At 34.5% G+C, this 27,387-nt stretch overlaps 1 protein-coding gene across 6 annotated transcripts in view; it reads left to right on the top strand.

The window, feature by feature from the left end:
* Nucleotides 1-27,387, top strand: part of Srpk79D (Serine-arginine protein kinase at 79D) — a 44,344-nt gene continuing 16,957 nt past the window's right edge. Inside the window, exons 1-2 of one of the 6 annotated variants that reach the window (XM_075304356.1) lie at nt 1-985; nt 1,088-2,758. In XM_075304356.1, the coding sequence (XP_075160471.1) occupies nt 1,293-2,758 (1,466 nt within the window). In that variant the 5' untranslated portion in view covers nt 1-985; nt 1,088-1,292. Of the gene's footprint in view, nt 2,759-24,582; nt 26,092-27,387 lie in introns of those variants that run through there. The other 5 variants (XM_075304355.1, XM_075304358.1, XM_075304357.1 and 2 more) reach the window with 5 other exon arrangements.

Raw genomic sequence — 27,387 nt, 5'->3', positions numbered from 1 at the left:
TTTAAAGACATTTGCAGTGGCTTTTTTACGGTAACTTCGCTGGAAAACACGAAGTTGGTAAAAATGTTACATATCATAACGAGAAGAAGTACGGATTGAGAAACAACACGCATTGATTTGTCGTCGGGACGGTAGTGTGTGTGTGAGCCTAAGAAAAAATCAAAGGAAAAAATTTTGTGGATAGTTAAAAAAAATCTGGAATATTCATTTGAAAAGCTTTATAGAAAAATAATTGAAATATCAAATAGCTATTAATGAGAAATGAAAGGCATAAAAAAACAGGCTACAGATTATTAAAAATCTATATGAAATGAAGGAATTAAGGGCGAGTGTCTTGTGAAAAAGTGTATCTTCATAATTGAAATGAAAAAAAAATAGATGCCAGAAAATTCTAAAGAATTCATAGTGAAATTTCACATTTGCTAAATAGCCTTAGAAAGTGAAATAATTATTTTTTTGTTTATATTTGCATATATTTCTAATATGTAAAACCTAAATTTTTCCATATAAAATAGACCCCAAACGAAAAAAAATCTATTATAATTTTTCTACATACACACGCACACACACTCGTTGGGCCAACAGTAAAGTGGAAATATGGCTGCGTAGTACAAGAACGAGAAACAAAGGAGCATTCACATAACGAGAGCAACGACAACAACAACAACGGTGGCTATCATGAAAAACACTGAAAACCCCAAACACTTTTTGGGGCAAACGTTTTTCTTTTTAATGACAACAACAAAAGCCAGTTCGTTGCCATATTATAAGAGGAAAACCCCGTATATTATGCCGTTATAAATTATTCAAAATAACCATACACTTTAGTAAGCCAGACCCAAGACAAGCAGTAAACACACACACACGACGCACACATAAACCTACAGAGTAAACATAATTCAAGGAGAGCGCTATTTTTCTAGAATGTGAGAGCAGTGTTGAGAATAAAGAATGAGTGTTGAATGCCAACAAATGAGTGCTAACGGTAAATTTTGTATAAAGTGCTTTGGTAAACGTGTTTACTATTGAGCGAATAAAAATAAATTATTTCTCGCGTTGTCATCTCTCCTAAATTTCTACTCGCTAGCGGCAGTTTTTGATGACACTGTGATTATAAAAACAAATACGAAAATTGATATAAAAACAAAATGAATAATTGATCGGAAATGTAGAATAAAGAAAAAATTTCAAGTCTGTATTAAAAAAAAAGATACGGGAAAATCTTTGTAACACAAAATTAATTCCAATTCGAACTTTGTGAGTTTTTGACATATACGAAAATCTAGCAAGTGATGCAAACTAGTGGCAGCGCCGTTACTGCTGCTGTTCGTCTGGAGAGTGCATTAAACGTCAATAGTATTTCTGCATTTAATGGAAGTTTGGCTGTTAGCAGCATTGGAGGAGGCACTGGTAGTAGCAACAGTATATCACTATTGCATTGCCCTTCAACCTCGTCAGGCTCCACCTTAACCAAAATATCCTCCAATTCTCCCCATTTAATGTCACCCACACATACACCAGGTTTGGGTAATGGTATGGGCGTTGGTACTGCTGGTATGGTTTATGGAAATTCCAGCATAAACAATATGGCTTCAGTGGGTGGCGTATCATCGGTTATATGTAGCAGTGATAGTGGCATATCATCAATAATATCATCTACACCTTCACTGACACAACTTTCACCGCCACCGGCCGTCTCGAATGCTGTCTCATTGGCGATTTTAGCCTCCAGTGTTGTAACAACTTCCGGCAGTAATGCCGCCATGACCACCAACAATAATGGCAGTACACCTGGTAGTGGTAGTGGCAGTGGTGGACGTTGTAGTCCCATTATTGGTGGCATTACAGCAAATCTATCCAATGGTTTGGCTTCATCATCTTGCATATATAGTTCAGCGCCACCTGTGACATCGGCATCTAGCTGTGGTAGCCCACTTCTCTTTGCGGAACGTACATCGCCGGCATTGAGTATGTTAAGTAGCGGCGGCGGTAAAACAAAGACCCTAAGCCCTTTACAAAATGCTTCCATTGGTGTGACACTGGCATCCGGGGGCGTATCGGCGGCGGTAGTAGCATCCTCATCGGCAATTAGTAGCCAGAGTCCACAATCTGTCTCAGCCTCCAACTATTTGAATACAATAAAAATATTGGGACCTGCCGCCTCGATAGATTTGGGCTCTTCACCATTGACACATCGGAATTATTCTACCATTAAAGGTTTTACGTTTCGTAGAAGCTTTGATGATAAAATAATTGCCGTATCGACATCAGCGGGTGCTGATGTCGTTCCGGCTGTGTCAGCTTCTCCTTACCTCTCCCATTTCCCGGCCACAGCTCCTCATCACCATCACTATCATCATCATTTGCAGCAACCATCTCAACAAATACCGCATTTTGCCCATTACCATCCCCAGCATCCCTCCCATTTGCATCATAATCATCTGCACCGTGCTAGTCCATTCCATCCAAATTTCATGTCATCTGCGGTCAAATATTCCGTCGCCTCTGCCAACGTTGCCCCCTACTTGCCTCCGCCATTGTACGCTCCATTGACATCGTCACAGTCAACAACCAAACTATCGCATCGTGATGATTTCTTACAACAAATTGGATATTTGCCAACAACACGTATTTATAGTACTCCATCCAGTCTGGTGGATGAGGATAAGGCACAACAGGATTTTTTGTCGTTATCCTTGTCGCCTCCATTAAATCGCCGTCGTGATATGCCTGCATTGCGTGGACCATACGTTAGCCTGTAAGTATACCAAACCATTTCTACAATATCATCATCTATTCTAATGGTAATAATAATTATTGTTATTGCCTCTTCTTTTTTAATTTTAGTTCGTTGTCATTGCATTGCATTATATTCTCCATTATTTCCGTTTCCTTTGCATGATTTTATTCGTATTTTAATTTTACGACAATTGCACACATTTCTCGGAGTAATACAATTGTTTTATGCTAGGAGACAGAGAAGAAGAGATTAGTTTATTAATCCTAGCCATTGTTAATCCTTGTTAGTTAAAGAGTTAGTTTAGATTATAGGATATGCCCTCTGCATCGCCTTCGTCTTTCGTACAGCTGTTAAAATGTTACTATGTAATCGTTGTGCCTTTGATGGAAAATATGAATATATTCCGTTGGACTAAATGTGAAAATAGAAGTTTTCCTGTGTAGGCACATCAGAGAGATCATGAAAAAAATTCAGCCAAATTCAGATATGCGCCAACCATACACACATGGATCTCTAAAATCCCCCCCGTTTAGATATATCTTCCATATATAGTAGATGTCGGCACTGTAACAGTTCGGTCCTCAAAATAATGCCAGATGAGCCAAACGTAGTGAATTGCACTCTGTCTTTTCGACAAAAAGTTTCAAATGGGAATAATTACTCCAAGTTTGAATGGACAAGCGGGGTTTGTAGTATTCTCTACAGATCTGGAACTTTATATAGTTGTACTCGGAAGTATAGGGGATTTTTTTGAAACTGCGTCAGTAGGTGGCAGTCATGAGGAAAGATTCTCTAATGTCATGAACTTTTTGTCGCAGTTTCTCTGGGCGTCACCCAGTTCTGTTCTCTTTCAGCTTTACGATGTATCTTCCATATATAGTAGGTGTCGGCACGGTAACAGTTCAGTCATCAAAATAATGCCTGATGAGCCAAACGTAGTGAATTACACTCTGTCGTATCGACAAACAGTTTCAAACTCTATTTCCCAATAGTGAGACGTGGTGCACACAGCCCCTGGGAAATAAACGTTGTATAGATTTCTACACCAACCTTTCAGTTCGTGCGACTGGTCCCAAACCGGTCGTTTCACGTCTCCTTTATAACCGGTTTATAACCTTAAAATGAAAAAAATATAGGGAAAATATAACTAAAAATAGAACTGTCCCTGTTATAGATGCAAAAGGGCCAGAAAGGTGTTATGATAGAGACATTTAACCCGGTTAGAGGATGGGTTCATTGTGTTCTAAAGACAAATGCATGAAGTGGCTACCAACCGGCTAAATGCAACCAGTCCCATGACCAGTATAAAATTCCAACTGCTTGGAAATAGGGGTCAATTGGCACCAAAAAAAAAAAAAACTGAAGGGAATAATGACTCCAAATTGAATGGACAAGCGGGTTTCGTAGTATTCTCTACAGATCTGGAACTTAATATAGTTGTACTCGGAAGTATAGGGGATTTTTTGAAACTGCGTCAGTAGGTGGCAGTCATGAGGAAAGATTCTCTAATGTCATGAACTTTTTGTCGCAGTTTCTCTGGGCTTCACCCAGTTCTGTTCTCTTTCAGCTTTACGAAACTTAAGGAAAATTGAATTTAGAACCTTACTTTTTTATAACAAATATTCGTTTTTATAAATGTTTTCATTCTATTCAATTTTTTGTCAAATTAATTTATAACTGACGATGTCTTTAAGTTTGAATTACATACCATGCGTTAATGCGTCCGATGATTGAAGAGCTGAATATGCTCTTTAAAAGCAACAACTTTATTAGAATTCTTCAATAAAAAATTGAATTTAGAACCTTCCTTTTTTATAACAAATATTCGTTTTTATAAATGTTTTCATTCTATTCAATTTTTTGTCAAACAATTTTAAATTATAACTGACGATGTCTTTAAGTTTGAATTACATACCATGCGTCCGATGATTGAAGAGCTGAATATGCTCTTTAAAAGCAACAACTTTATTAGAGTGCTTCAAAGTGAAAATATCAACCCTTCCATCAACGGACGCATCAACGCATTGTATATAACTCAACCTTTATAACCAATTTATTAAAACAGCGCTTCGACTCCAACAACGGTAATACCAAAACGTTGCAGATATTGTGCGACAGCTATACGTTTGACATTTGATTTCATTGCAGACGAGACCTTTTCGTCATCTTGTATTTTCTACTCTCTGATATTAGCAATAAAAGAGGCTGAGAAGTAATATTCCAACAAATGCTGTCATGAATATATAATAAGGCCAGTGCAGCCAGTATTGGGGATTTTTCCCCAAATTGGCGATATTTTTTTGTGAATGGGGACGAAATTTCTGAGTTGGAGACTTGGGGATTTCCATAAATTTGGGGATTTTTGTGGGAATTTTTTTTTGAGAAATTTTTCAATTTCAAAACCTTATTTGATAGTTTAAGCTTACGCTAAAGTAAAACATATTAAAAGTATGGTTAGGTTAGGTTAGGTGGCAGCCCGATGTATCAGGCTCACTTAGACTATTCAGTCCATTGTGATACCACATTGGTGAACTTCTCTCTTATAACTGAGTGCTGCCCGATTCCATGTTAAGCTCAATGACAAGGGACCACCTTTTTATATCCGATTCCGAACGGCATTCACATTGCAGTGAAACCACTTAGAGAAGCTTTGAAACCCTCAGAAATCACCAGCATTACTGAGGGTTTCATTAATAGCATAGAGTAAACAAAAATATTTAAGTGAAAATATTTACTGTATTACAATATTTTTGTTTTATGAGAATACAGTACTTCTTATGAGATTTCGTAACAGTCTCTTAATATTTCATAAGGGCTATCTGTAAGTTTTTGAAAGTAATTTTCTTTGAGCTTACTGATGAAGGGAATGATTAGTTCATATCCGGTGTCTTGGTGTAAGGACGAGGTTGGGTATGGCCAAGGTTTATTGTGAATTTTGGATAATTTGTAAATGCTTGAGATGGGTTTTTACCAAATTGGTGATGCAAAAGATATTACAGGTCTTATGACGCATTTGTATAATAGATTTTTAATGAGAGTGACGATCGTTTGTTTAAAAGTGGCCATACACCCTCAAAAAAAATCGCTTCTCTAACATATGTTCCAAACATATTTTGCAGGAAGCACATATATTATTGGATACTGCCGAAACATTAATATGTTCGTTTTATGTGAGCATATTATATGTTTGGAAGCATTTTGAGTCCAAAAATAGTATATGCTTGGGAGAAGTCCCCAAAGAAGATTGTGCTCATTCCCTTACATAATTTTCACTTCCACGAAATTTATGAGTTCTTCGCATCTTTTTCTGTAATACAAATATGCTGTTTTTTTTTCAAATGTCTATTCTCTTGGTTCCGAATATTCATTCTAATATTCAAATTAAATAATATTTAGACTTAAGCATATTAAATTTTTGGCCTTATCATGAAACAGTTTTCCGAAACAACATACAAGCGGTTTCACAGAAAATGCTCTCATTTCATTCTCTCGCTGTGTTATGTTGATATCTTTTTATTCAACCCTCCCGGTTTCCATCTCTATTTCTTTCTCTATACTAACTCTCTCTCTCTCTGTCGCTCTCTGAATAAAGTATCCCAACATATATATGTTTACTTGAAATTTGTAAATTTATATATGTTTACATTCACACATATTATTTTTATGAAATATTCATGCCCCAAACATAATATATTCTAACATATTAACATATGTGTCCCAAACATTTTGTGTTAGTTTAGGAACATTACATGTTTGTACTTAAATGTATTGTGTTTAAAAATTGTGCCCGAAACACATTTTGTTTATATCGGAACATATGAAAAACATATTTTTCTAACAGTGTAGGGCTCGAAATGCCTTCATTGCTTTATCGCAAGTATTTTCTATGTGTTGTCGAAATATTAATTTTTTGTCTAGGGTGACACCCAGGTATTTTACTTCGTTCTCTATCCGCAGTGTATTTTTGAGAAATATGTTTAATCTTTTTTAACAAAATTTTATTTCTTTACGAAATTTTGTTAAAATTCTATTTCTCTAGACAATTTTGTCAAAACTTTATTTCTATAGACAATTGTGCCAAAATTTTATTTCTATACACATTTTTGCCAAAATTTTATTTCTATACACATTTTTGCCAAAATTTTATTTCTATAGAAAATTTTATCAATATTTTAATTTTTATAGAAATTTTTTTTCAAATTTTTATTTCCATAGAAAATTTTGTCAAAATTTTGTTTTTATAGAAAATTTTGTCAAAATTTTATTTCTATGTAGAAAATTTTCTCAATTTTTTTTCTATATAAAAAATTTTCTCAACATTTTATTTCTATATAAAATTTCCTTAAACTTTTTATTTCTATAGGAAATTTTGTCAAAATTTTATTACTATAGAAAATTTTGTCAAATTTTTATTGCTATAGAAAATTTTGTCAAAATTTTATTTCTTTAGAAAATTTTGTCAAAATTTTATTTCTTTAGAAAATTTTGTCAAAATTTTATTTCTTTAGAAAATTTTGTCAAAATTTTATTTCTTTAGAAAATTTTGTCAAAATTTTATTTCTTTAGAAAATTTTGTCAAAATTTTATTTCTTTAGAAAATTTTGTCAAAATTTTATTTCTTTAGAAAATTTTGTCGAAATTTTATTTCTTTAGAAATTTTTGTCAAAATTTTATTTCTTTAGAAAATTTTGTCAAAATTTTGTTTCTTTAGAAAATTTTGTCAAAATGTTATTTCTATAGAAAATTTAGTCAAAATTTTATTTCTTTAGAAAATTTTGACAAAATTTTATTTCTTGTGTAAATCAGTAACTAATCAAGCTCGAGGTCACTGTTACTGATTTACACAAGACAATTAAAAAGGTCGAATAAAATAAAGAAAACAAAATTTTATTTCCTTAGAAAATTTTGTCAAAATTTTATTTCGTTAGAAAATTTTGTCGAAATTTTATTTCTTTAGAAATTTTTGTCAAAATTTTATTTCTATATAGAAAATTTTGTCAACATTTTATATCGATAGAAAATTTTGTCAACATTTTATTTCTATAGAAAATTTAGTCAAAATTTTATTTCTTTAGAAAATTTTGACAAAATTTTATTTCTTGTGTAAATCAGTAACTAATCAAGCTCGAGGTCACTGTTACTGATTTACACAAGACAATTAAAAAGGTCGAATAAAATAAAGAAAACAAAATTTTATTTCTTTAGAAAATTTTGTCCAAATTTTATTTCTTTAGAAAATTTTGTCAAAATTTTATTTCTATAGCAAATTTCGTCAAAATTTTATTTCTATATAGAAAATTTTGTCAAAATTTTATTTCTATGTATAACATTTTCTCAATTTTTTTTCTATATAACAAGTAAGGAAAGTCTAAAGTCGGGCGGGGCCGACTATATTATACCCTGCACCACTCTGTAGATCTAAATTTTCGATACCATATCACATCCGTCAAATGTATTGGGGGCTATATATAAAGGTTTGTCCCAAATACGTACATTTAAATATCACTCGATCTGGACAGAATTTTATAGACTTCTACAAAATTTATAGACTCAAAATTTAAGTCTGCTAATGCACTAGGATGGAACACAATGTTATTAAAATAAATATGGAAAACATTTAAATCTGAAGCAATTTTAATGAAACTTCGCAAAAATTTATTTATGATTTATCACTCGATATATATGTATTATAAACTTAGGAAAATTAGAGTCATTTTTACAACTTTTCGGCTAAGAAGTGGCGATTTTACAAGGAAAATATTGGTATTTTGACCATTTTTGTCGAAATCAGAAAAACATATATATGGGAGCTATATCTAAATCTGAACCGATTTCAACCAAATTTGGCACGCATAGCAACAATGCTAATTCTACTCCCTGTGCAAAATTTCAACAAAATCGGAGTTAAAAATTGGCCTCTGTGGTCAAATGAGTGTAAATCGGGCGAAAGCTATATATGGGAGCTATATCTAAATCTGAACCGATTTCAACCAAATTTGGCACGCATAGCAACAATGCTAATTCTACTCCCTGTGCAAAATTTCAACAAAATCGGAGTTAAAAATTGGCCTCTGTGGTCATATGAGTGTAAATCGGGCGAAAGCTATATATGGGAGCTATATCTAAATCTGAACCGATTTCAACCAAATTTGGCACGCGTAGCAACAATGCTAATTCTACTCCCTGTGCAAAATTTCAACTAAATCGGAGCAAAAAATTGGCCTCTGTGGTCATATGAGTGTAAATCGGGCGAAAGCTATATATGGGAGCTATATCTAAATCTGAACCGATTTCAACCAAATTTGGCACGCATAGCTACAATGCTAATTCTACTCCCTGTGCAAAATTTCAACCAAATTGGAGTAAAACTCTGGCTTCTGGGACCGTATTAGTCCATATCGGGCGAAAGCTATATATGGGAGCTATATCTAAATCTGAACCGATTTCAATAAAATTTTGCACATTTGACTATACTACCAATTGTACTCCTAGCGCAAAATTTCAACCAAATTGGGGTAATACTCAGGCTTCTAGGGCCGTATAAGTGCATATCGGGCGAAAGATATATATGGGAACTATATCTAAATCTGAACCGATTTCTTCCAAAATCAATAGGGTTCTACTTTGACCCAAAATACATACTTGTGCCAAATTCGAAGTCGATTGGGCTTAAATTACTACCTAATCCCTTGGTTACAAAAATGTGTTCACGGACAGACGGACATGGCTATATCGACTCAGGAGCCCACCCTAAGCATTTTTGTCAAAGACACTATGTGTCTATCTCGTCTCCTTCTGGGTGTTGCAAACATATGCACTAACTTATAATACCCTGTTCCACAGTGTGGCGCAGGGTATAAAAAATGTTCTCAACGTTTTATGTCTATATAATTTTTTTTGTAATTTTTATTTCTACAGGAAATTTTGTCAAAATTTTATTTCTATAGAAAATTTAGTCAAAATTTTATTTCTTTAGAAAATTTTGACAAAATTTTATTTTTTTTTGTAAATCAGTAACTAATCAAGCTCGAGGTCACTGTTACTGATTTACACAAGACAATTAAAAAGGTCGAATAAAATAAAGAAAACAAAATTTTATTTCTTTAGAATATTTTGTCAAAATTTTATTTCTATAGCAAATTTCGTCAAAATTTTATTTCTATATAGAAAATTTTGTCAAAATTTTATTTCTATATAGAAAATTTTGTCAAAATTTTATTTCTATGTATAACATTTTCTCAATTTTTTTTTCTATATACAAAATGTTCTCAACGTTTTATTTCTATATAAATTTTTTTAAATTTTTTTTCTACAGGAAATTTTGTCAAAATTTTATTTCTATAGCAAATTTTGTCAAAATTTTATTTCCATATCAAATTTTGTCAAAATTTAGTTGGTGAGAAATATTTTGTAAATTCTACCAAAACATCAAGAATTCTACCAATCTACCAAACAGTAAGAAATATACCACTTTTGGTAGAATTCTATCAACTGTGGCAACCGTGGTTGGTATGCCATTGACTACCAGCAAGCTCATACTGCGTGAGAAGGCTGTAATGATGGCAAATGTCTATTGGGAGAAATACAATAGTTGCAACGCCACCAAGCAAATATAGTCCCAGCTACCATGGTGCAATTGTTAGCATGCCCGCCTTGCATACATTGGGTCGTGGGTTCAAGCTCAGCTTCGACCGAACACCAAAAAGTTTTTTTTTTCAGCGATGGATTATCCCCTCTCAGTAATGCTGGTGACATTTCTGAGTGTTTCCAAGCTTCTCTAAGTGGTTCCACTTCAATGTGTAACGCCGTTAGGACTTGGCTATAATTGAGCTAAACATAGAATCGACCAGCACTCAGTGATAAGAGAGTAGTTCATCACAGTGGTACCACAATGGACTTAATTATCTAAGTGAGCCTGAAATATCGGGCTGCCACTATACGTAAACCTAAAAAATAGGCTCCCATCTAAACTTAAACCGCACACTAGATATGCTAGTGTTGTCAAGACGTCACTAATCACTCTTGATATCTGCTATAACGGGTTGATGTCCTCTCGTGCAAAAAGGCAATAGAAAAAAAGTAGGGACTAAAACCGAAAATTGTGTATTGGCTATACTCGGCAGTGGTTAGACCTATAATGCTGTATGGTGTTGTAGTCTGGAGGCCGTCACTTCAACAACCGACAGGTTTAGATAAAGTTCAGCGTATGGCGTGCTTGTGTATCTCAGGCGCATTCAGTAAGACAGTAACAGATTCCCTTAATGTCATGCTGCATCTATTGCCTTTAGACATTTTGGCCAAACAGTCAGCTGCAACAACGGCTGTGCGATTGCGCGAGCTGTCGATGTGGTCGGAAAAAATATACGGTCACAAAATAATGCCAGATATGCCTAACGTAGTGGATTACACTCTGGCGAAACCACTTTTCGACAAAAAGTTTGAAACTCTAATTCCCAATAGTGAGGCGTGGTGTACACAGACCCCGGGGAATAAAAGATATATAGATTTCTACACTGATGGCTCCAAATTGGATGGACAAGTGGGTTTCGGAATATATTATAAAGATCTGGAACTTCGAATAGCGAAAAGATTTCCTAATCACTGTAGTGTTTTTCAGGCTGAAATATTAGCAATAAGAGAGGTGGCGAATTGGCTGAGAAGTAATGTTCCAAAAAATGTTGGCATTAATATATACTCAGACAGTCAACCTGCAATAAAATTCTTGGACTCTGTGTTCCTTAACTCGTAAATGGCCATCGACTGCCGCAAATCTCTCAACGAGATGGCAGAGCAGTACAATATTCACCTAATATGGGTGCTTGGCCATAGGAACATACCGGGGAACTGCGAAGCAGATGAGTTAGCAAGGCTAGGAACTATCTTACATATTCCAGGGGAACTAGAATCTGTCTTTGGCTACCTGCAAGCTCTTACTGCGTGAAAAGGTTGTCATGATGGCAAATGTTCGATGGGAGAATTGCAAGGGTTGCACGCAAAAAAATAATTCTTTCCTCCCAAACGAAATTTTAGACAAGCAAAGTTCGTTTCTCATTTGCTTTTCGTTGAAACGAAGTGTATTTGGAAGAAAAGTATATACTTTTTGTGATAAACGTTTATTCTTTTCCAGGATGTAAATACAATTTCATAAAGACTAAATCAAAAAAAAATTGTCTGACTAATTGCATTTTCCCTCACATCTTTCTCACTTCCACGAAGTTTTTTAGTTTCTAGCACCTTTTTCTGTAATACAAACAATGTGGAAGAAATTATACGATTTTTTTTACCTTTCGCCTGGAACCGCGGACCATGCAATTTGTAAGCCAACACACTATCCACTCAGCTATATAAAGGGTGATACGGTCAAAATTTGGTCAATATAAACTTGACGTATTTCTTTCAATTTTGCGTTTAAAAAACCTGAACTTCCCTCATTTTGAAGGTGTGTGTGTGTAGAATGTTGCTCCTATTTTGATTTTGGAATTCACTCTTCAGTTGTCAAAATGCCGTCCAAGCAAGAAGAGCAGCGTATCAAAATTTTGCTCGCGCATCCCGAAAATCCGAGCTACTCGCACGCAAAACTGGCAAAATAGCTAAAAGTTGCCAAATCAACCGTTACAAATATAATTAAAGTGTTTGGGGAACGTTTGTCGACAGCCAGGAAGTCTGGATCGAAGGGAAATCGAAAACCGGAAGCCGCTGAGACGACAAAGAGAGTTGCCGGTAGTTTCACGCGAAACCCTAACCTCTCTCTCCGAGATGCCGCAAATAAGCTGGGTGTATCGTCTACAACCGTGCATCGAGCCAAAAAACGAGCCGGACTATCGACTTACAAGAAGGTAGTGACTCCAAATCGCGATGATAAACAAAATACGACGGCCAAAGCGCGATCCCGGAGGCTGTACACGACGATGCTGACGAAGTTTGACTGCGTGGTAATGGACGACGAAACCTACGTCAAAGCCGACTACAAGCGGCAAAAGGAAGGGGAAAGGTAGCAGATATTTTCAAGCACATAAAACTGTCAAAGTTCGCAAAGAAATATCTGGTTTGGCAAGCCATCTGTACCTGTGGCTTGAAAAGCAGCATTTTCATAGCTTCCGGGACTGTCAACCAAGAAATTTACGTGAAAGAGTGTTTGAATAAACGTCTGCTGCCTTTTCTGAAGAAACACGGTTGTTCCGTACTGTTTTGGCCGGATTTGGCATCTTGCCATTACGGTAAAAAGGCCATGGAGTGGTACGCCGCCAACAACGTGCAGGTGGTTCCCAAGGACAAGAACCCCCCAACACGCCAGAGCTCCGCCCAATTGAGAAATACTGGGCTATTGTCAAGCGGAATCCAAAAAAACTGCTAAGGACGAGCAGCAGTTCAAGGCAAAGTGGCGTTCTGCGGCGAAGAAGGTGGACAAGGTGGCTGTACAAAATCTGATGGTAGGTGTCAAGCTTGAGGCCCGGCAATTCGGATTTGGAAAAGCGAAAGCCTAACTGAATATTTTTCCTGAATTTTATACTAATTGAACTTGAAAAAGAAATTTAATTTGATTTTTTAAATAAACGATTTCACCGATTTACACGCGTTTTCCCTTGACCAAATTTTGCCCGTATCACCCTTTAGTCGTTATTGTCAATTACCCATATAAGTTATATTTATATAGCATAGCTTGCGGCGCCCACGAGCCGATTAAACAAAGTTTATTTAACAGAAAAATACATTTAGTCCGGCATCGTGGAGCAGTGGTTGCTACGTCCGACTTGCATGCCAAGGGTCGTGGGTTCGATCCCTGCTTCGACCAAAGTTTTTTTTTACATACATTCCAGATATGGTCGGAAGATTCCGAAAAAATGTTCAACATTACATTCTACTATATTAAATTTTTACTATGAACTTTAAAATGTGTCTTATTAAAGACCTAAAGTCAGAAAAGAACAGTGTTTGAGATAAACGAAATGGACTGTGTTTTTGGTTCAAAAATAACTTTTTTTATTGAAAAAATAAAAATTTTGTAACAAACGAATTTTTTTGGTGATAAAATTGTATACCTTTCGAAGCAATTCAAAAAACTCTAACAAAAGAAAAACGTTTTCGGTACACGTTTTCCAAACGTTTTTTTTTTCTTTGCGTGTGTAACGACACCAAGCAAATATGGCCGCATTTAAACTTGAACCGCTAGATATTCCAGAGCTGTCAAGGCGTCAGATATCATTCCTGATATCTGCTATAACGGGTCGCTGACTGATAGGCGATTTTGCAAAAACTATTGGCGCGAACTATAATGACTATTGTATGAGCTGTCATGATGCGGAGGAAAAGGAATCAAACACCTCTTGTGTGAGTTTACTGCATTTTTTTTAAAGGCGTAAGCGAATTTTAGGGGCATATAGCCTTAGATTACTGGCGGATCTGGGAAATGTTAACTTAAACACTCTGCTAATGTTTTTGGAACAATGTAACGACTCTCTCTCTAGGCCATATCTTCCTTAACCTGTGCTACCATCTAATCCGGCCATGCTCAGTGATGGGGGTTGTTCTTGGTTCAGAAGATGGGTCTCAGTCCATTACAAAGTTATTAAATTATAAGGTAGCAAAATAATAAATTAAAGGTACATAAAGCGATACTTTCAGAATTCTAAGGATGAAAATCCAAATGGAATATCTAGCTGTTCTTGATATCTTCAATGCGTCGATTTCCCCACCCTACCTTGCCGACATTAATAGTTTTAGTCAGCCCGAATAACATACTATGCGTTCATATCTTCAATTTCGATATTTTAAAGTATAGTATATCCATATCGGTCCTTAATTATATATAGCCCCCATATAAACCGATCCCCAGATTTGGCTTGTGGAGCTTCTAAGAGAAGCATATTTCATCCGATCCGGCTGAAATTTGGTACATGGTGTTGGTATATGGTCTCTAACAACCATGCAAAAATTGGTCCACATCGGTCCATAATTACATATAGACCCCGGCTGAAATTTGGTACATGGTGTTAGCATATGATCTCTAACAACCATGCAAAAATTGGTCCACATCGGTCCATAAATATATGTAGCCCCCATATAAACCGATCCCCCGATTTGGCATGCGGAGCCTCTAAGAGAAGCAAATTTCATCCGATCCGGCTGAAATTTGGTACATGGTATTGGTATATGTTCTCTAATGACCATGCAAAAATTGGTCCACATCGGTCCATAATTATATATAGCCCCCATATAAACCGACCCCCCGATTTGGCTTGCGGAGCCTCTAAGAAACGAAAATTTCATCCGATCCGGCTGAAATTTGGTACATGGTGTTGGTATATGTTCTCTAATGACCATGCAAAAATTGGTCCATATCGGTCCATCCATAATAATATAGCCCCCATATAAATCGATTCCCAGATTTGTCCTCCGGAGCCTCTTGGAGGACAAAATTCATCTGATCCGGTTGAAATTTGGAACATGGTGTAAGAATGTCGTCTCTAACAAACACGCAAGAATTGGTCCATATCGGTCCATAATTATATATAGCCCCCATATAAACCGTTCCCCAGATTTGATCTCCGGAACCTCTTGGAGGAGCAAAATTCATCCGATCCGGTTGAAATTTGCAACGTGGTGTTAGTATAAGGCCGCTAATTTCCATGCCAAAATTGGTCCATATCGGTCTATAGTTATATATAGCCGATCCCCAATCACACAAAAATTGGTCCATATCGGTTCATATTCATGGTTGCCACTCGAGCCAAAAATAATCTACCAAAATTTTATTTTTATGGAAAACATTGTAAAAATGTTATTTCTATAGAAAATTTTGTCAAAATTTTATTTCTATAGAAAATTTTGTAAAAAATTTATTTCTATAGAAAATTTTGTCAAAATTTTATTTCTATAGAAATTTTTGTCAAAATTTTATTTCTATAGAAAATTTTGTAAAAAATTTATTTCTATAGAAAATTTTGTCAAAATATTATTTCTATAGAAAATTTTGTCAAAATTTTATTTCTATAGAAAATTTTTTCCAAATTTTACTTCTATAGAAAATGCTGTCAAAATTTTATTTTGTCAAAATTTTATTTCTATAGAAACTTTAAACTTATATACGTATTTAATTGGCCTTTTTTAGTTTAATATATACTACGTATGGACTACCTTGTAATTTAGAAGACGGTGTTAGGAAGTTTTAAGATACCTTGCCATCGGCAAGTGTTACCGCAACCCAAGTAATTCGATTGTGGATGACAGTCTTCAGTAGAAGTTTCTACGCAATCCATGGTGGAGGGTACATAAGCTTCGGCCTGGCCGAACTTACGGCCGTATATACTTGTTTTTATATAAAAGTACAAGTGAAAATTCTAACTCTCTGAATTAAACAAATTAAGTTCTTTAAGTGTGCGAAAAAAATGGATTTTAAAACGGAATGAATTGTTACAATAAATGTATAGTAAAGGGTGATTCTTTTGAGGTTAGGATTTTCATGCATTAGTATTTGACAGATCACGTGGGATTTCAGACATGGTGTCAAAGAGAAAGATGCTCAGTATGCTTTGACATTTCATCATGAATAGACTTACTAACGAGCAACGCTTGCAAATCATTGAATTTTATTACCAAAATCAGTGGCAGAAAATCCGCTTTTTTATCGACAAATTTTGTTCAGCGATGAGGCTCATTTCTGGTTGAATGGCTACGTAAATAAGCAAAATTGCCGCATTTGGAGTGAAGAGCAACCAGAAGCCGTTCAAGAACTGCCCATGCATCCCGAAAAATGCACTGTTTGGTGTGGTTTGTACGCTGGTGGAATCATTGGACCGTATTTTTTCAAAGATGCTGTTGGACGCAACGTTACGGTGAATGGCGATCGCTATCGTTCGATGCTAACAAACTTTTTGTTGCCAAAAATGGAAGAACTGAACTTGGTTGACATGTGGTTTCAACAAGATGGCGCTACATGCCACACAGCTCGCGATTCTATGGCCATTTTGAGGGAAAACTTCGGAGAACAATTCATCTCAAGAAATGGACCGGTAAGTTGGCCACCAAGATCATGCGATTTGACGCCTTTAGACTATTTTTTGTGGGGCTACGTCAAGTCTAAAGTCTACAGAAATAAGCCAGCAACTATTCCAGCTTTGGAAGACAACATTTCCGAAGAAATTCGGGCTATTCCGGCCGAAATGCTCGAAAAAGTTGCCCAAAATTGGACTTTCCGAATGGACCACCTAAGACGCAGCCGCGGTCAACATTTAAATGAAATTATCTTCAAAAAATAAATGTCATGGACCAATCTAACGTTTCAAATAAAGAACCGATGAGATTTTGCAAATTTTATGCGTTTTTTTTTAAAAAAAAGTTATCAACCTCTTAACAAATCACCCTTTATATAAATTAACAAATATTAGAATAATAATATAATATAGAAGTGAAATAGTGGATATAATTAAGATAAACGATGGGGTACTCACAATAAAAAACTTCGTCGACAAGCGCTTGTTGAAAGTTTTCCTTGCTGATTAACAACTATGTATAAATAATGTGCATATCTTAAACTAAATGAAAAAAATCCATTTAATTCTTAACTCCAGCATCCGTATCCCCGGATTATTGACAATTTGGCCCAATATATTCCCAGACTTATCTTGAGGACCTAGTCATTTGTACTTTTATTTTTTTTTTTAATTTGTGATTCGTTTGATTCTGATTTATTTAGCGCAATATCGACGGCCAGTATCATGTGCGGTCGATGTTATTAAATATAATCAATTAACTTTCGCCATTTCAAGGAAAATTGAATGCAAAGGACATTTGAGTGCTAAGGGTAAGACTGCAGCTGGAATTTCGTACCGACAGGCTTTTCTTCTATACTTTCGATAACAAAAAATCCTCTTTTCTGACTTAATCCTTTCCCTTGCGAAATTTTCGTCCCGTCCTTCCCAAACTTTGTTCTTTTAAAAAATTCATTTTTTTTTTAAAGCTCCAATAAGTTTCCTTTTCTTTATTTTTTTTTCCAGCGACAATCCAACTTTTTTCAAAACGACAACCCAATTTTTTCAAAACGACAATCCAATTTTTTTCAAAACGACAATCAGTTTTTCTTTTTAAATTTCCAACCTCCTTGATCGATTTTTTTTTCAAACCTCTTTTTTTTTCAAAGCCTCCTATGCACAAGTCTAGAGTACTTACAACAATCAGGTTAATTCAACAGAAGAAAATAATCGGGTGGGTTCAACGGTAAAAAATCTAGAATTGTCCATATGTAATAGGTATTTTTATGGACTGAATAATGGTCAGTCTAAGTCAGCCTGAAACAAAATCGGGCTGCCACCTTAACCTAACCTGATAAGTGACCGATGAAAATTTACTCTTGGCCATGAACATATTGGCATATACAATTATATGAGATGGAAGTGCCAGAAAAAATAACTAATTCCATTGACATACATTCGATGTTGAAATTACATACTTAAGAATTGTTCAAAGAATGTTTTCGTCCACAGAATTTCATAGGTAATTTTGTTTGTGTTTATTTTTCGATGTTTTTTTTTTTTTATATAAAAAACCCTAAATGACGTTGTGGAATTTATGACGAAAATTAAAAGAAAAAATATGTGATTTTTTTGGCACGGAAATTGAAAGTTATTCTTTGTGTACTCAAATGTTGTTCATTTTATTCTTAGAGTCCTACGCACGAGGTTGACAAAAACAAAAAATCTCTTCTAGATTTCTCTGTTCTAAATATTGTTGCCAACTACTTGTCGGAAATTTCGTTAAATGTTTCCAAAAGCGTTGAAAATTATTAATTTATTTATGTAGGAGAAATTGAGCAAAAATACGCAATATTTTATCTAATCTTGTCAAAGATTGAATGCAGAAGACCCAAAAACAAAACAAAAAATAATTGTGGCGTTTAGTCGAAACCAGTATTAAACCCATAACCTTTTGTATGTAAGGCGGGCTTGCTAACAATTGCATCAATGTAGCCTAGCTATAGTAAGATCGAGGTTCCCAAACGAAAATCAAAAATAGAAAAAGCAAAAAGGTAGAAAAAACGGGGTTTCGTGACGAAATTCAATATCAGTTGATTGCATTGTCCAAAGTACTACGTGAATGTGGGTACTACGTTCGAATTTTTCACCAAAACACTAAATTTGAAGTAAAAATATTTTTAGGGAGGCGCTTCAATTTTTATCAAATTTTTGTTAAATCATGGATGGAAAAGTTTAAAAGTTTTGATTGCTCTACATTTCGACTTATGAAATAATTCTAATTCTAAGAAGTAACCGGAAATAAGCTGGTTTTTGGTGCGGAAACTGAATATAGTACCCAGTAAAATTTCCGTTTACGTTTACTTAATGGAAACACACAAAAAATATTTTTTGTCTCAATCACAAAATTATTGATCCAATTAATTTTTAATTGAAAAGTCTTCAAACACAAAAATGAGAGTATCAATTAAAAAATTAATTGATCTAATTGATACTATTATTTTTTGTGACCGAGTTTTGTTTCAATTAAAAAATTTGTTGAATCAATTAAATTTTTAATTGAATATTTTTTTAAAACTCAATTCAGACTTTAATTGGAAAGATTTTCGTGAAATTTTTCTCCGTGAAAAGAGCAATATTGGTTGGAGATTTGATTTAATTGTCGAAAAAAATAACATGGTTCAGACATGGTGATCATACACTCAAAAAAAAAGTGGAACCTATATTTCGCTAAATTATGTTTTGAGAAAGTTTTCTTGACTTTAATAAATTTTTGCGTATAGCACTAATGACATTTTTGTAATTTTGAACTCCAATTTTTTTCCTTCACACTATGAAATTTTCTTTTACAAGTGAAAAAAAAAAACAAGTATATACGGCCGTAAGTTCGGCCAGGCCGAAGCTTATGTACCCTCCTCCATGGATTGCGTAGAAACTTCTACTGAAGACTGTCATCCACAATCGAATTATTTGGGTTGCGGTAACACTTGCCGATGGCAAGGTATCTTAAAACTTCCTAATACCGTCTTCTAAATTACAAGGTAGTCCATACGTAGTATATATTAAACTAAAAAAGGCCGATTAAATACGTATATAAGTTTAAAGTTTCTATAGAAATAAAATTTTGACAAAATAAAATTTTGACAGCATTTTCTATAGAAGTAAAATTTGGAAAAAATTTTCTATAGAAATAAAATTTTGACAAAATTTTCTATAGAAATAAAATTTTGACAAAATTTTCTATAGAAATAAAATTTTGACAAAATTTTCTATAGAAATAAATTTTTTACAAAATTTTCTATAGAAATAAAATTTTGACAAAATTTTCTATAGAAATAAAATTTTGACAAAATTTTCTATAGAAATAAATTTTTTACAAAATTTTCTATAGAAATAAAATTTTGACAAAATTTTCTATAGAAATAACATTTTGACAATGTTTTCCATAAAAATAAAATTTTGGTAGATTATTTTTGGCTCGAGTGGCAACCATGAATATGAACCGATATGGACCAATTTTTGTGTGATTGGGGATCGGCTATATATAACTATAGACCGATATTGACCAATTTTGGCATGGAAATTAGCGGCCTTATCCGGATCGGATGAATTTTGCCCTCCAAGAGGCTCCGGAGGACAAATCTGGGAATCGATTTATATGGGGGCTATATATAATTATGGACCGATATGGACCAATTTTTGCATGGTCATTAGAGAACATATACCAACACCATGTACCAAATTTCAGCCGGATCGGATGAAATTTTCGTTTCTTAGAGGCTCCGCAAGCCAAATCGGGGGATCGGTTTATATGGGGGCTACATATATTTATGGACCGATGAGGACCAATTTTTGCATGGTTGTTAGAGACCATATACCAACACCATGTACCAAATTTCAGCCGGATCGGATGAAATATGCTTCTCTTAGAGGCTCCACAAACCAAATCTGGGGATCGGTTTATATGGGGGCTATATATAATTAAGGACCGATATGGACCAATTTTTGCATGGTTGTTAGAGACCCTATACCAACATCATGTACCAAGTTTCAGCCGGATCCGATGAACTTTTCTTCTCTTTGAGGCTCCGCAAGCCAAATCTGGGGATCGGTTTATATGGGGGCTATATATAATTATGGACCGATGTGAACCAATTTTTGCATGGTTGATAGAGACCATATACCAACACCATGTACCAAATTTCAGCCGGATCGGATGAAATATGCTTCTGTTAGAGGCTCCACAAGCCAAATCTGAGGGTCCCTTTATATGGGGGCTATACGTAAAAGTGGACCGATATGGCCCATTTTCAATACCATCCGACCTACATCGATAACAACTAATTGTGCCAAGTTTCAAGTCGATAGCTTGTTTCGTTCGGAAGTTAGCGTGATTTCAACAGACGGACGGACGGACGGACGGACATGCTTAGATCGACTCAGAATTTCACCACGACCCAGAATATATATACTTTATGGGGTCTTAGAGCAATATTTCGATGTGTTACAAACGGAATGACAAAATGAATATACCCCCATCCTATGATGGAGGGTATAAAAAATAATTATGCCTAATAAATTTTCTTGAATTTTTCGAAAAATATTTCCTTATTTTTGTGAAATTGTCGCCAAATTTTCGTTTGTTAAATAGTTTAGTTGAAATTTTCTAAAATTAACCTAAGTTTTCTAAAATTAACCAAAATTTTTCTTCCTAGTGCACCGAAAGGAATCTCTTCAAAAAAAGAACGAAAAATTTCATTAAAACTACGAAATTTGTCATTGTTTTACAACCAAAGAAACTTTTAATTAAAAGTACGAAATATTTTGTTCTTTTTTACGAAGAAAAGTTCTTCCAAAGTGTTCATAGTTTGTAAGAAACAATTTCGTACTTTTTATGAAAAAGTTTCATACTTTTTATACCCACCACCATAGAATGGTGACGGGGGTATAATAAGTTTGTCATTCCGTTTGTAACACATCGAAATATCGATTTCCGACTATATAAAGTATATATATTCTTGATCAGGGAGAAATTCTAAGACGATATAACGATGTCCGTCTGTCTGTCTGTCTGTTGTAATCACGCTACAGTCTTCAATAATGAAGCAATCGTGCTGAAATTTTGCACAAACTCGTCTTTTGTCTGCAGGCAGGTCAAGTTCGAAGATGGGCTATATCGGTCCAGATTTTGATATAGTCCCCATATAAACCGACCTCCCGATTTGGGGTCTTGGGCTTATAGAAATCGTAGTTTTTATCCAATTTGCCTGAAATTTTAAATCTGGAGGTATTTTATGACCATAAAGAGGTGTGCCGAAAATGGTGAGTATCGGTCCATATTTTGGTATAGCCCCCATATAGACCGATCTCCCGATTTTACTTCTTGGGCTTATAGAAACCGCAGTTTTTATTCAATTTACCTGAAATTGGAAATCTAGAGGTATTGTAGGACCACAGATACGTGTGCCAAAAATTGTGAGTATCGGTCCATGTTTTGGTATGGTCCCCATATAAAACGACCTCCCGATTTGGGGTCTTGGGCTTATAGAAACCGTAGTTTTTATCAAATTTGTCTGAAATTGGAAATCTAGAGGTATTTTAGGACCATAAAGAGGTGTGCCGAAAATGGTGAGTATCGGTCCATATTTTGGTATAGCCCCCATATAGACCGATCTCCCGATTTTACTTCTTGGGCTTATAGAAACCGCAGTTTTTATTCAATTTACCTGAAATTGGAAATCTAGAGGTATTGTAGAACAAAAAATACGTGTGCCAAAAATTGTGAGTATCGGTCCATGTTTTGGTATGGTCCCCATATAAAACGACCTACCGATTTGGGGTCTTGGACCTATAGAAACCGTAGTTTTTATCCAATTTGTCTGAAATTTGAAATCTAGAGGTATTTTAGGACCATATAGAAGTGTGCCGAAAATGGTGAGTATCGGTCCATAGTTTGGTATAGCCCCCATATAGACCGATTTCCCGATTTTACTTCTTGGACATCTAGAATCCGAAGTTTTTATCCTATTTGCCTGAAATTGGAAATCTAGAGGTATTTTCGGGTCATAAAGAAGTGTGCCGAAAACGGTGAGTATCGGTCCATATTTTAGTATAGCCCCCATAAGAACGATCTCCCGATTTAACTCCTTGGGTTTCTAGAAACCGTAGTTTTTATCTGATTTGCCTGAAATTGTAAATATTCTGGTATTTTAGGCTCACAAAAACGAGTATCGGATTAAGTTTTTATCGGTCCATTTGGTAATGCCTCCATATAGATCGACTTCACTTCTTGAGGGTGTAGAAGGCGCACTGATCATGAAAATTGCTTGAAACTCAATGTAAAATTTCCAGATTTTACTTCTACAGATTTAAGATTTCAAATCAAGACGTTATTTTATAATTTTCTTGCACACTTACAAGAGATGTTAATGATTCCTCTAAAACTCAAACAAAAATGGTTCTTATAAATCCAGAATCTGATATAGTCCTCATAGGTGAAATCTTTAAATTCATCTTCGGGAAGTGTCCTCAAGCCCTCCTGAAATTTCAAAGAAAACCCTAATATTTGGTTCATGGTGGTGGGTATTTAAGATTCGGCCCGGCCGAACTTAGTGCTGTATATACTTGTTTTGAAACAATTTCGTTCTTTTTATGAAATTGTTTCGTACTTTTTACGAAAAATGTTCATACTTTTTATGAAATTGTTACGTACTTTTAATGAAACAATTTCGTACTTTTTATGAAAAACTTTCTTACTTTTTGTGAAAAATTTTCGAACTTTTAGAAAAAAAAAAATTATAGTCCAAAGTGCAGTTGGTTGGTAGAAACAAATTTGAAAAATGTCTCCACTACTTTTTGAATAACTTTTAGTTTGGTTGCTCCACTTTTATGCATAGCAAGCTATCACCCAAATGAAAAGTAGCCTAGACATGCATTAAAAAATTGAATAATGGACAAGCACATTATCGAAGACAATTTTATGTTGCGAACGGAAATTTTACAACTTCAATGAAACTTCTTCGTTATTTCAAAGGAAATGTTTCGTACTTTTTATGAAGAAATTTTAACGAAGAATGTTTCGTAAAATATTCATAAATTCGTAAAAAATTCTTCACAAAAGTCATGAAATTTGAAGAAAATTTCGTTAAAAGTACGAAATTTTTACGAAGAAAAGTTAATGTATAATATTTCGTAGATGTTTCGTATATTCGTAAAATGTTCATTGTAAAATTTACGAAAATGAATGAAAATTTCGTTGTTTTAATGAAGAATTCTTCGTAAAATTAACGAAGAGAATTCTTTCGGTGTGGGTTCAAGGTTTTTTTGAGTGTATTTCTTCTCTGCTTGCATTCAAAAATTGATGTCACGCCAAGATGGCGAGATTTTTCATGGGAAATATGTCGCAATTAAGCCATTTTCTCTGAAATTATTAATATATAATTAAGAATATTTTGGTCATATTGTTTTAGGCTTATTCTTGGGCAAAAAAAATTGACACAAAACAATTTTTCTCATAGCCCTCTACATCTTGACATTTGCTCAATTTTATCAACTATAATTAAAATCCAAAAATGTGTTTTTTTTTGTAAAATAGAAACTATCTCTTTAATACAATCATGTATGTAATTTTATTTACATGAAGATGGCAACAATGACTTGTGGCAATCATAATAAATGGTTGCAAAATATTAGCCGGTGCGCGGCTTGATGGTCGAGAGACAAAGAGATTTTATGGACTGTGAGTGTGAGAATAACGCTTGTTGCTGTTGTGAGATTGCTATGCGATTTTTTTCACTTTCTCAGCAAAATGTTTGCACACTCACAAGGAAAATCTATTCATGAGTAGTGCCTTGTTGTTCACTGATATAAAGGCATCCCATTAGAATAATTCACAGCTGAGAAACGCGCGCGAGTCAACAACAACAACGACACAAAAATAGCTACGTCATTAATGACAATAAAATCGGCCGCTATTTAGCCGATATTAACCGAACGAAGAAAAACCAAAAACAAACGATGAAGAGCAAGAAGCTCTTTTTTCTTTTAGTCGATGTTAATATTTTTGTTATTCATAATTTTGGCTAAGAACGGACGCATAGATTTTCCTTAAAATATTTTTGAGCATTATGTAAGCGTTGGATGGGGAAAAAACGACATAAATAACGGTTAACTAAAGCAATATACAAATAACGGTAATGCTTGGAATACTCAACTCATAAAAAGCCGGAAACATATGATAGCGATCGAGTGTATTGTCATTGATATAGGCATGAGCGTGAGTGATATGTAGTGCAAAGTGTAATGACAATGAAATTTAAACCAAAAGAAATTAAAAACGAAACCAAAATAATACTAAATAAAATGAGAAAATAACGAAACGAAAACAAGTGAAAACCAAAATAACAAAATGTGTTAACAAAACAAAAAGTTATAAAACAAAAGCAGTCTCCGCAAATTATTCGTACATATGGAGTTAATCTCTCAAATTAAATCCCTATATTGGGATAATACTTCACAATCATCACCACCATCTTGTGATATACCAAAAAATCTAAAAATTTTATTATTGCAACAATCAACTGATAATGTATGTACCCTAGAAGAGGCTCCCACCTGGAAGTATCTACCAAAAATTGTGGAATATTATAATGCATTATGGCCTTGTCTTGCTATGTTATGGCATCATATAATCCATTTCTATCAAACATTAGCCGGTTGGTTCTCTCAATTGGCTTTGTTTTACTCTTTCTGTACGAATGTCTTACAAAACGATCACATATTTATGTTCGCTCTGAAGATTTGTGCTCTCTTATTGTTTCTCTTCATTATGCACTGGATTAGACAAGGTGTTGGAGGTGGAGGTGGTGCAGGAGTAAACGAGGCAAATACAAACAAACAAAACGCATTTACAAAAGAAAATGCCAAAGATCAATTTGTTTCCCCCCTTGCCAATGGAGGATTGATTAGAGCACATCCCTTCTCATCTATAGCTGAGACCTTAACACCACAAGCCATTATTTGTGAGTTTGAATTTAAAACACCAGCTGAGCTAAATGCTGCCGCTGAAGCTGTAAATGACATACAATTAGAGTTGGAAGAGAAGAAGCGACGTAAACGCATCACCAAGAAACGAAAATGTGTTTCGGCTGGTCCCATCCTAATACATATTCGTAAGACCAAAAAACGCAAAATTCCCGTTACACCATCAACAGTGACATCAAAAGGGAACGACGTTTATGCTGTGCCAATGTTGCCAACAGAAAAAGATCGTGAAATGTATTTGCCATTACGCTCAAAACCGTTGACAGTTGTTGACAAACAGACAGGCATTATCATCAATCAAATAGAATTGGAAGCCGAAGAAGCTGAGATATTAGCTTACATGTGTGTGTATATTTTTTCTTTTTTTACCAATTTTAGTGGTTAAACACAACCATATCGAATGTCGGTAGGCGAATTAAGCTCGTGTTATATGACTGTAAAGCAGCGGTTTATTGTATTCTTTTTGGGGGGTATAATGTAAACATTTTTTCACATTGTCCAAACATAAATTTTGGTATCAAAAGCGCGAGTATATACCCTACATATATAAAAATTTTTGTCAAAATTTTATTTCTATAGAAAATGTAGTCAAAGTTTCATTTCTATAGAAAATTTTGTCAAAATTTTATTTCCATAGAAGGTTAGGTTAGGTTAGGTGGCAGCCCGATATTTCAGGCTCACTTAGACTATTCAGTCCATTGTGATACCACGTAGGTGAACTTCTCTCTTATCACTGAGTGCTGCCCGATTCCATGTTAAGCTCAATGACAAGGGACCTCCTTTTTATAGCCGAGTCCGAACGGCGTTCCACATTGAAGTGAAACCACTTAGAGAAGCTTTGAAACCCTCAGAAATGTCACCAGCATTACTGAGGTGGGATAATCCACCGCTGAAAAACTTTTTGGTGTTCGGTCGAAGCAGGAATCGAACCCACGACCTTGTGTATGCAAGGCGGGCATGCTAACCATTGCACCACGGTGGCTCCCATTTCCATAGAAACTATTGTTAACATTTTATATCTATAGAAAATTATGTCAAAATTTTATTTCTATAGAAAATTTTGTTAAAATTTTATATCTTAGAAAATGTTGTAAAAATTTTATTTCTATAGAAAATTTTGTCAAAATTTATGCTTATAAAACAATTTTGTTAAAATTTTAGATCTATAGAAAATTTTGTCAAAATTGTATTTCTATAGAAATTTTTGTCAAAATTTTATTTCTGTAGAAAATTTTGTAAACATTTTATTTCTATAGAAAAATTTCTCAAAATTTTATTTCTATAGAAAATTTTCTCAAAATTTTATTTCTATAGAAAATTTTCTCAAAATTTTATTTCTATAGAAAATTTTGTCAAAATTTTATTTCTATGGAAAATTTTGTGAAAATTTTATTTCATTCGGAAATATAGAAAATTTCTCAAAATTTTATTTCTATAGAAAATTTTCTTAAAATTTTATTTCTATTGAAAATTTTCTCAAGTTGGCAATGTGCTAATAATATTTATACCCTTCACCACTACTGTGGTACAGGGTATAATAAGTTTGTGCATTTGTATGTAACGCCAAGAAGGAAAAGTCTGAGACCCATCGTTTAGTATACCGATCGTCTTAGAATTAAATTCTGAGTCGATTTAGCG

The sequence above is a fragment of the Haematobia irritans genome, chromosome 4 (assembly GCF_050003625.1).
Source record: "Haematobia irritans isolate KBUSLIRL chromosome 4, ASM5000362v1, whole genome shotgun sequence".
Classification (NCBI taxonomy): Eukaryota; Metazoa; Arthropoda; class Insecta; order Diptera; family Muscidae; genus Haematobia; species Haematobia irritans.
This window is presented reverse-complemented; position numbering and strand designations above follow the sequence as displayed.